Source organism: Pinus tabuliformis, chromosome 6, assembly GCF_031772625.1.
Source record: "Pinus tabuliformis cultivar Carrire ecotype Pingquan chromosome 6, CPIR1, whole genome shotgun sequence".
NCBI lineage: Eukaryota > Viridiplantae > Streptophyta > Pinopsida > Pinales > Pinaceae > Pinus > Pinus tabuliformis.
This window is the reverse complement of record NC_142292.1, coordinates 419,152,653-419,164,719: the sequence shown is the minus strand read 5'-3', so window position 1 is coordinate 419,164,719 and position 12,067 is coordinate 419,152,653. Positions and strand designations below refer to the sequence as shown.

General features: G+C 35.5%; 1 protein-coding gene across 1 annotated transcript; it reads left to right on the top strand.

The window, feature by feature from the left end:
* The first annotated feature begins 220 nt into the window (after positions 1–220).
* Positions 221–3,011, top strand: LOC149259090 (uncharacterized). Its single transcript, XM_089374854.1, has 3 exons — positions 221–1,138; positions 1,238–1,279; positions 1,379–3,011. The coding sequence occupies exons 1-3, from the start codon at positions 367–369 to the stop codon at positions 2,722–2,724; spliced, it is 2,160 nt and encodes a 719-aa protein (XP_089230980.1). The 5' UTR covers positions 221–366; the 3' UTR covers positions 2,725–3,011.
* The last annotated feature ends 9,056 nt before the right edge of the window (positions 3,012–12,067 follow it).

The window sequence follows — 12,067 nt, the reverse complement described above, 5'->3', positions numbered from 1 at the left end:
TTTGCCATTCCCTCTTTTTCCTCCCTATTTCCACTACGCCGTTGATTTCGCCATTGACAATTAATGCGTTCTGCGAAATTGCCAAGAACTTTCCTAATGAAAAGAAAAGCTCCATGGATACGATTTGATACAAAATGAATTACGACTCTTACTTTGATCGTTGCCAAGTCAAGTCAATTATGCATTCGGATCCATCACCATTTCCTTCCTTGCACTTCCCCATTTCCCTTTCCTCCTTGCTCTTCTTCTGCATATCATTATTTAATTCTCTTTCCAATTCTCTTGCAATACGCAGATCACTCTTTAACTCTCTTTGCAGTTTTGATTTAGTTTCGCTGGAAAACTCAGTTGTTCGTTCATTTTCGCATGGCTGGCTGTATGTCTTCGTGCTGGGTTGGGCGTGCCAAACTGAGCTCCTGCCTCCTTTTCCTCATTATGATGCTGCTTCCTCTTACCTGTGTCATTTCCTTCTCTTTCCTCGTTAACGCCCAAGATTTTCCATCTTATAAAGACTGCGCTCCTCGCACTATAGGCAATTCCATCATCCAATATCCTTTCGGAACATGTGGCTTTATAGATGTCCTGTTTGAAGACAGTCCGCTCATTCTAGACTTGGGAGACGAATTCATTGTGGAAGTCATTGGAGATATCACTAACTCGTCTTATTCTAATCGAACCCTTCGAGTGGCCCAATATAATATAGGTGATTCCTCTGTCACGCTCGACTGGATAAAGGAAGACTACCCATTCTTGAATCTTTCTCAGGAATATATGGCGGGAACAATTCTTAACTGTTCACAACAGTCGTACCTACTTGCCGAAAACCAAGTGTTGTTGTTCGGTTGCGAAGGAAACCAGAGCCAATGCTTCTTTTTCCCAGAGACTGGATTGCACGGTTGCACTTCGTATCCTATAATAGTTCCAAACAACTACAGCATCATCAGCCATGATACAAATTTTGAACAACTCAAGAAAAAAGGATTCCAAATTACATGGTCTTTACCCGAGTTTTGCAATTCTTGTAGAGCCACCGGAGGAAGATGTTATGCTTCTGGTTATGCTAATGATTATGATTATGCTGATGATGATTCTTATTGCATTTGTAGTCACAATGATGTTCACTACTGGAATTGCTCTGGTAAGGATCTCCAACACGTTTTCTTGTCCATATTGTCTTGCCTCGTCTTTATATACGTTACGTTATCTCACTCCACTATTTCTGTTTTCTTTCGTCAAGGACTATTGTTGGACACAGGGGTACCCCTAGAAACAATGGCAGGTAAACTATTTATCTTGAAAATTGATCCATTTTCGTTATTTTTGCTTATTTGTTATATTCCATGCTCTAATGATCTTGTTCATCTTTATTTCATTTCAGTGTTATTCTTTATACTCCTTGCTGTCTTCAGCATAGTAGTCATTTCTTGCATATCCGTCCGTCGGAGAAGTTGTTGTTGTTGTCTGAGGACCTCAAGTGAGGAGGAGCAGAGCATTTTAGCGTTTATGGAGCCCGTTGACTCTAGACCACCGTCAGTTGAAAATTTTTTACATTATTATTCTTCTCAAATGCCAACCAGATATTCTTATGCTCAGATTATAGCTTACACCAACAATTTGTCAGACAAGGTTGGTAAAGGGGGTTTCGGCACAGTTTATAAAGGCAAGCTTCCTGGTGGACGCTTGATAGCTGTCAAGATTTTGGATGAATCGAAACAAAATGAACAACAATTCATTGCAGAAGTGGCTACAGTTGGGAGGACCTATCACGTTAACCTGGTGCGCCTCTTGGGTTATTGTTCTCAAGCATCCAAAAGAGCTTTGGTGTATGAATACATGCTTAATGGTTCTCTGGACAATTATATTCATGGAGACCATCAACACGAGTTGGATTGGAAAACAATGCATTCAATTGCAGTTGGCACAGCTCGCGGTATTGCATATTTACATGATGAGTGCAGGAATCGCATCTTACATTGTGATATAAAACCTGCTAATGTTCTGCTGGATGTTAATTTTTTGCCCAAAGTTGCAGATTTCGGTCTAGCCAAAATTTCAGAAAGAGGGGAAAGTCAGATTTCTGTAGCTAAGAGAGGAACACTTGGTTACTCTGCTCCAGAGATGTGGTCAACAGAGCACGGACCTGTCACTGACAGATCTGATGTTTACAGCTATGGGATGTTGGTTATGGAGATGGTGGGAGGAAGGAAGAACATCGACTATGACCAAAAGAGTACACCAAGCAAATTTTTCTATGCAGATTGGGCTTTTGATCAGGTGAAGAAGGGCAAATTTGGAGAGCTCAGAAAAGAAGACATGTCAGAGGAGGACCAATTGATTGCAAAAAAGTTAAGTTTAGTTGGACTATGGTGCCTCCAGTTCAATGCATCAAGCCGTCCCCCTATAAGCAAAGTTATCCAAATGCTGGAAGGAGGAGATGACATTCCAATTCCTCCAGCCCCTCCTTTTCCATTACCCATCGACACATCTCAACAGCGATGTGCCTCTCACCAATCTTCATCGAGTTATCCTTTGGCGGTGGAAACGATAAATATAGCTGAGCAGCGATGTGCCTCTAACCAAGCTTCTACGAGTTATGCTTCAGAGATAGAAATGATAAATAAAGCTATGCAACCATGTGCCTCCAACCAATCTTCTTCAAGTTATGCTTTGGAGGTGGAAATGATTAATGCCACGACTACTCGGAATGCCAAAGTACCCAGGTAAGGTAAAGTGATGCAACACAACAATAAATACTTTATTATCTTACATGATTAATTGACTACACTGTTATAATCAACAGAGCCCTTATTTTAAAGGGCACACATTTGGATTGACCGAACAAAAGCTTTGTTTTCCAATATGGACTTTTCCAATCCTCTTCCTTAGAAATTCTACATTTACCAGCAGAAGTTTCGTTTTCAATAGATATGAAAACAGAAATTTACTGCATGCATATGCATTCCAGTATCATTTTTAATACAAGAATTTTCAATTCATTTCCAATTTCGGAAGATTGATATTTGATGTATGGTAAATATTTGTTTTGTTTCACAAAGCTTCATTTAAATATTCACAGGTTCCTACAATAATCCATTGTAGGAGAATAAATCACAGATGAGCAGAAAGAGTAAGACCTGTATCAATTTGGTTTTGTTAAGTAACATAGTTATGATATCAAATAACAGGTTAGGAGTTATCATTTAAGAAAATCTATTAATTTGTTTAAAATTGGATGGAAATTTTGTTTGAATCATATATTTGATTGGTCACCTCTACCAAAGCCAAAAGTCTCATTAAATTTATTTATATATTTAAATATAGGACTTAAATAACAGAAAAAAAATCAGTCAAACCAAATAAATTGTTTCACCATATTCTAACAAAAACTACACAACTTAATAATTAAATAATGACCATGTTAATTGGGGGCAAAATGATGTTGCCAAATTGCCTCCTTATCCTGGATAGTAGTTTCTTAATGTCATTATATATGGAATATATCCACACGTGTAAGTTAAATTCAATAAATAATGTTAATTTACCAATTTTATTAATGTCATTATATATGGAATATATCCACACGTGTAAGTTAAATTCAATAAATAATGTTAATTTACCAATTTTAGTTACATGTTAATCTAACAATTTTAGTTATCTATATGGAATATATCCATATTTGTAAAATAAATTCAATAAATAATGTTAATCTATTAATTTTAGTTATTAATTTTAGTTACAAGATCTATTGTTAATTTAACAATTTTAGTTATATGATTTATCTTAATGCACGATTTATCAATTTGTTTGTTGAACATTATAAGTTTAGAATTGATCAATACAAATTATAATGTTTAATTTTGAAAAATAAATATTTATTTTTCAAACATTTGATTGGAATATAACTTAAGTTTTATTACAATACAATGCCATGTGATAACTGCCATAATTTTTTAATGCAGTTGCAATATTTATGTTGTTTTTTCATTATTAAGTTTCATAAAGAAAACCACCCAAAATTAAAATCCTTTAAAATAGGTCATATTCACATAAATAACATATTCACCATAAGTTATTACCCACCATAATTTAGGCAAGTATTTGCCTAAAAAGAAGATAAGGTCAATATGTAAACAAGTGCTACATAGTAGCTAGTCCTACCACTTGCATAAATATAGTTAAATAAAGTAAAATTGTTGAATTCAAGTTAGTGTTAAGGATCTTTAGAATTTGATAAATTTAGGTTTTATTGATTGATAAAGTTCTAATATGTGCAATTAAAGAGAAAAACCCTCATTTCAATGCATGTGTAAACACACCTCATGATTGTTTTTCTGACCCCAAATCCAAATAAAATAGAGATATGACGAGTTGAAGTCAATTAGAGATCAAGTTATTAACTTCCAATTAGGGATCAAGGCATTAACTTCCATTATTACTTTTACAATGCTGGCAACTCTTTCTCGTTTTTCCATATTGTAACATATCATTGCAAAAAAATAAACACAACAACATAAGACGAAAAAATATTATTTTTAAATTAGTTGACTAGAAAAAAATTACATTATATAAAAGTTGTATATTTTTATTTATTTATTATGTTATTGTTAGTCTTACCCGTATGCAACAGGCACATATGACAAAACTTGGATGTGCAAGGACCTTGACAACGTAGTTTCTTATACGGACAAGTATTTATCCATGTGTAGGGTAGTTTATATGTATATACCTTTTATATATACAAAGTGTATATAACTTTTTTGTATGCAAAAAAGATGTATAAAGATTGTGTTAAGTAGGTGGGTACATATATATATATATAAGTATTTTTATTGCATAAGGACAAGAATGAAAATGGGTAAATGTGGGTACATACATATATTTTAGGTATTTTTATTGCATAAGGATAAGAATGAAAATAGACAAATTTATTTAAATGTTCGAGACTTATAATAGATAGATACCATTTCTCGTCATATGGGGAATTCTGCCCACATTGAATATGCACTCAACAAGTCAAATGCTCATTGAATGTTAGGAGAGGAGATTTATTTTTACTCTATGTAACCCAAAGTTCATAGTTTGGTTATGCTACTAGTTTTAGTGGAACACCTAGAGGTTTGTTAAACTTAGCTAGAGTGATTGGATGATGGTTGTTTACTAGATTTGCCATAAATGTCCAGCTTGCAACCTCAGTTCTTGTATGAAAACAATGATACATTGTATTTATAATAGAAATAAAGTATTGCGAACTAAGATGATAGCCAACAAAATACAAAAAAAATAATAATAACATATTAAAAAAAATAAATATATATATTTTTATAATATTAACTTTAAAAAGTGCTATTTGATTTTTAGTCAAATACCAAAGTAATTAGCACTCAAAGTAATACAACATTATTGTTGTTTAGATTTAAATTTTAAGATTATTTAAAATATGTTTTTATAAATTTGATTATTGTTTAAATTTAAATTTTATGATTATTTGTGAAAAAAATTACAATTTCAATTTGTCATTTTAATGGACATATCATGGCATTATGTTTAGTTAGATTCAATGGTGATAGGCGTGCATTTAGTATATATATATATATATATATATATATATATATATATATATATTCTAAGTTATGCTAAATTCTATTACTGAAACATAATGGTACACTAAGGCTTTGGCCTTTGCATGTCCGTGCCATGGTTTAGGGCAGAAACCAGCAAAACAAGGTCTGGACTGCCCATAATGGGAAACCGGTCCAGTTCCCCTCCTTCCCCTCCTCAGTTTTCTTGTCCGGATGAGTGTCCTGCTTCACCATGGCGTAGTGTGTGCTTCCCTCGACCCTGGCTAGCTTAGCGCTAGTATGGCATCCACCTTCTGTGGCTGGCTCCTCCTTGTGGAAGGTAATGGAGATGGTGGCAGTGATGATGGGCTGGTTTAGGGAACAACGGTAGATGAATTGGGCTGAGCGCAGGGGCGGATGTGGACTTGAGGGAATTTCACTGGGTGGCAAGTCAGAATGCGTCAGTTGGAGGTGGAGAGGGCGTGAGCGGCCTCTGCCGCTGTGAGTATTTGGGTAATGGTCTAAAGGCAGTTGAGCCGAAGGGGAGGAGGTGTGAGAGGAGAGCGGGACATTCTACCTCTGCTGCCCCCACTTCGACTACACATTCTATGGCAGATTCTGGGCATATTGACACCAGGGGTAGGAGGATGTCTACAGGGAGACAGCTCAGAGTGATGAGAAGGCCCAGCAGGTTCAAAGGTCGGCTCAGAGGAAGGATTAGCTATAGACGCGGGGTGGAAGATGAAATTGCAGACCAAGCTTTGAGTAAAATGAATGCCCGGGCTGAGATTAATGCAACTAAGGATGTTGCAGTGCCTGCCTGTAGCAGTGCGAGAGCTTGGTTCCGCTGCTGCCAAAGGAAATTGGCATCGCAGAGGCAGGGGATTAGAGACTGGGGCAGTGGAGTTAATATTACCAGAAGTCATCATTGAGCTGAGCCGAGGTAGGTAGATGCAGGCGGTTTGAAGACAGTGCCGGCTTAATTGCCATTTATGGCCAATGTTAATACATTTTATGGATTGGTGTGTAGGATTACGGAGGGCCATGTGCCAAGGCCATTTGCCGTCCCGTTCTGCCGCCAACCTATTAATTGTGATGTGCACCCACATCTGGGACGTGCATTTAGAATATTAAATATTATATAATGACATATTATATTTATGGTTCAATGTGCCTTACAACTCACAAAACAATAGAAGAAAGAAAGAAGAAAGAAATTATTTTAATGTCCATGAGGCTAAAGATAGCCTATGGGACAGATTGCTTCTTCATCTGCTTGATGTATTCGACCTTTTTCTGTGAATCTTCACAATAAATGCTCCCAGCTTCTTGAAAAACCCCTTGCTAAATAGATTATCCCAAGAGCTAGCTGCCAGCATATCTGCATAATTTTCCTTGTTGTCTCTAAAGGCCTCACATTCTAAAATAAAATGTTTTTTGTTTCCACTTTTCCGGAAGAACAAAAAATGCTCTTTCCTCCCACACTTCTTTTGGCCTTTTCCAGTGCCCTGTTTCACAACAAAGTTGATGAGAATCAGTGCTTAACTGAGCAATAAGAATTTTGGCTCTCCAAGAGATATTGGCCTCTATGTATGCTTTTGGTTGATGACTATGAGTGGGATTAAACACTTCAATATAGTAACTTTTTCTTTCTTCCTAGCTCCTTATCCCAAGTACGCTTATGGAAATTTTCCATAAAAAAAAGCTTTTATCTCTTTGTTGTTTATGGGACACACGTTCAAGAAAATACCCTATTTACTAACCATTTGTTATTTTGTTGCATCCAAGTATTTTTTCTCTTGCACAATCTGTCATTAAAGACAACCTTATGCCATCTACCCTCTTCCATTTGCTCAATCTTTTTAAATACCTAATGACTCGCACCATAGCAATTGCTTCAATCGGAGCAGTCCTAGTTTCACTTAACAAGATAGCATAAGGAACTGCACTTTTAATCTTTAATTTGTTTGTAATTAAACACTTCTAAATTTTCTCAATTTGTCTTCATTGCATTTCGGATGTACTGTTGGCCCATATTTCACAACCATAGAGAATCACTGGAATCACTAGAAGCTCAAAAAGAGTTTGAGTGGTTTTCTGGTCCCATAACTCTGCCTCTCTACACCTATTTTGAAAAGCATAAAATGCTTTCCAACCCCCCAAAATTCTTTTCTTTCTACAACCATTCTAGCTTAGATTTTGTTGAAGTCAATTCTGGGACATTTGTAATCTGCAACTTCTTCCAGAATGTTTCCTTCTAAGTAGAACTTATGTTGGTTATGTTTTCTTTTCTTAGAGAAAACTACTACTTTCGTTTTGCTGATATTGATTTACATCCCCACACTTCCACAAAAATGCTCAAGGGGTCGTAAGTGCTCTTGAAAACTAAGAGATGATTTAGCAATCAGAATAAGGTCATCTGCATACAAAAGAAGCATTATAATAAACATTCCCAAATAGATACCATCACCCCCTTGCGAATTTAACCACTCCTCAAGCTTGTCGATATATAAACCAAAAAGGGTATGAGATAGTGGGAAACCTTGCTTGACCCCAATATCACTTTTGAAACTTTCAGAAATTCCTGCTGAATTTCTAATTTTAACTTTCACCTCTTCATACAACCTATGCACAACTGCTCTCACATGGTTAGGAACCCCAAGTTCCTCCATTTTGTGCCAAATATTATCCTTAGGAACTGATTCAAACACTTTTTTGAAATCAACAAAGCAACAAAAGACTTCTTCCTTTTTCTCCCAAACTTTTTCAATGATGTGCCTTAAAGTTATACAATGACCAACTGTGGAATGTTTAGGTCTAAAACCCGCTTTCCCTTTAGCACGCTTATCGCTTTCTTCTGCCCACTTGCTAAATTTGTTTCTAGCATGCTTCCAAATAGCTTTGCAAACAAAGGGTTTATCATGATGGTCCTATAATTGGAGGGATTATTGATGTCACCTCTCTTGAATAGACGTATTGCCAGACTAGTTATCCAATCTGTGGGCAGCCCCTATTATATGATGTTGTTGAAAACAAAATTAATGTGAGGTGCAAGAATCTTTGAGCCCCACTTTAGATATTCTGCTTGGAGTTCAACTAAGTCTTTCTCTTTTCCAACACCCAACTTCTTGATACCCATCCCTACCTCTTGAACCGTGAAGAGTTCATTATTAGTGTTGACCAAGGGGGGAGGGTCACCCTTGATATCCTGCTCACAGAGTTGTCTTGCATAGTCAAACCATTTAGAAGTTGTAATACTATTTCTAGTTTGTATCTTTTTCGGTTGGAGCTCCTTCCAAAATAATTTGGGATTACTTTTCCCAAGGAAGATTAGTTCTTCCCTCCTTGAAACCATGAAAATCGCCCTTTTTATTTCTTAATAACTTCTTGTAATCTTTGAGCTTTATGTTATCCTTGTTTGAGTCACTCTTTCCACATTCTCCTTGTTGTTTTTCATTCCTGGTCAAACCAAGCATTAACCGGAAAACATTTTGTTTCAGACTTCTTAATTTTTTCTCTTTTGCACTTTGCTAGTGCACATTTAATTAAATGTGTTAATTCATGACTATGAAGGCTTTGAAATGTGATTTTCTCCTTCTCGAAGAGCCTCTCTAGTGGCATTTTGAAGGTATTACAATTTTATGGGGTCAAAATAATTCTGCCGTGTGGGAGGTTTTGTTGGACATGCTGAATTTTTTTTACTCTATTTGGTTCTTTCCAGTCCAAGAGAAACATAAATAAATTGGTTTTTGATCTGATTTTAAGTCCCACAGCTGATCTCCAATCAAAACTTCCTCCATTTTCTCACACAAACCATGCGAGAAAATTACATAATCTACTACATTGGCTCCATTATAAGTATTGCAAGTGAAATTACTGGACTTTGCCCATCTAGTCAAGCCATTACAAATGACTAAATCAAATGCCACACATAGAGTAAGCAATTGTTCACCAAAGATATTGCAGCCCTTGTCCTCTGAAATTCTTTCCCACTGATGATTACTCTCTTCTATAAGCCAAATAGGGTCACAATAATCTTTACAACAAAGAATGCTAGCTTTCTCACTTGCAGTCCTAGCATTGAAATCACCCACTATAAGGACTTCACCTAACTGTGAATAAGTTGCAATATTAGCTTTTAAGGTTGCAAATGGATCAGATGAGGTGAAAAATGAATATTTGAAGCCACACATGAAAAGTCTCGCATGCATTAAATTTCACATAGAAATGCATTGTGGATTCCACATATATCAAAAGGACACTGAACATCAACTTTTCATTTGGTGTTTGGATTGCAAGCTCAGTACTAGTATGACAATAATGACAACCTAGCCTCAAACCTCAGTATCAGTATGATAACAATGGTACATTGTATTAATAGAAATAAATCATTGCAAAATAATATTATACTAGTGAAATACAAAAAAGACAGAATAAAATATTAAAAAATAAATGTATAATCTTTTATAATGTTAATCTTAGAAAATACTATTTAATTTTTACTCACAAAGAAATGTAATTGGCAGTAAATTTGGTTACTGGAAGATAGAAGTGCCACCATTATTTATGTATTATTTAACACTTTAATAAGTAGGAGTAAAAATGTAAATGTGCAGACTTACTAAGGTTATTATCCACAAAAATTACGAAGATTTTCTAAATGCACTTCCAATTGTATTCACATGAAAATAATAATACAATATAAATACATGAGGCTATGTCTTGAGATAGCTAGTCTATCTTGGACATAAAATCTCTTAGTTGAATGAATATCTCAACCACACACCAAACTAGGAAGCTAATTAGTTGGAGAGAATCTCTCAACCAACAAGACCTCAGAAAACTCCCAAATATTAGGAACAAACTCATTTTAGAATTGATGAGCACACCAAAGACAAGTATGAATTATATTTTCCAAGCCCCCATTTTAATGACTACTTGTCTTGATCTCAATCAACAAAGTCTAATTATGGTCCTTGTGTTTACACACATGATAAAAATGAATATGTCGACGTCCATATCATGGAACAACCATCTACTGGAATACATGAGTACCAACCATTGTAACCACCAATCTACTAGGATGTCCTTTGTGTACATGGTTCAGTCAACCATTATTTGCATACTTGTACCTGTATGTTCAAATCCCCCTAAACCATGCCCAGGGTTTTGTCAGCTGACCCTAAAACATCCCTACAGGAATCCCTATCCACTTCACTCTCACATGTAGTTTCTGACTTACTACAAACCTACACTTCAAAGTGGTTTTCAGCTTACCCCAAACCTACATTTACAAAGTGATTTTAATATTACCACGAACTTTATGGGGGCACACATGCCTCATCAGGCTTACATTACACATTTCAACTCATGGAGTTACCAGGTACATACTTTAGAAAGACCACTATAAAACATCATAGACTTACTTACAGTTAAGATGTGTGACTCGTAATAAAACATGCTAGTGAGTATATCCCAGAAACTCACACAAACTTTCACTTTGTTGTCCATCATCCTTTAATCTCTAAAGAAACTCCAACTGTTATCCTCTGATGTCATCTTCATTGTCATTTCTTTCTCATTTCTAATAGTCAATAATTTCGTCAAAGAAATTTGTCTATTGTTGGAATGGCCAATTCCAACAGAGACTCAAACTCGCGACAATAGTTGGCCAGAATAATACCACTATATTCTTTCAAGCATAATTACATCAATGACATAACACTTTTTAAAAACTTTAAAGAATGGACAAATAATTCTCTTTTACATGACATCATGTCAGTCATAATCCTCAACTCCTTACATTACTGTTGCCTCTTTTGTGTAATTATATCAACCAAATTAATTGTAATCACTTTCCATGGATAGTATGTTTCCATAACATGTGTGGATGGAATATAAATAAAACCATTTCTAGTGTCATTTAGAATGTCTCTAAAGGCCTCACATTCTAAAATAATATGTTTTTTTGTTTCCACTTTTCCGGAAGAACAAGAAATGCTCTTTCCTCCCACACTTCTTTTGGCCTTTTCCAGTGCCCTGTTTCACAACAGAGTTGATGAGAATCAGTCCTTAACTGAGCAATAAGAATTTTGGCACTCCAAGAGATATTGGCCTCTATGTATGCTTTTGGTTGATGACTATGAGTGGGATTAAACACTTCAATATAATACTTTTTCTTTCTTCCTAGCTCCTTATCCCAAGTACGCTTATGGAAATTTTCCATAATTTTTTCTTTTTTATCTCTTTGTTGTTTATGGGACACACGTTCAAGCAAATACCCTATTTACTAACCATTTGTTATTTTGTTGCATCCAAGTATTTTTTCTCTTGAACAATCTGTCATTAAAGACAACATTATGCCATCTACCCTCTTCCATTTGCTCAATCTTTTTAAATACCTAATGACTCACACGATAGCAATTGCTTCAATAGGAGCAGTCCCAGTTTCACTTAACAAGATAGCATAAGGAACTGCACTTTTAATCTTGAATTTGTTTGTAATTAAA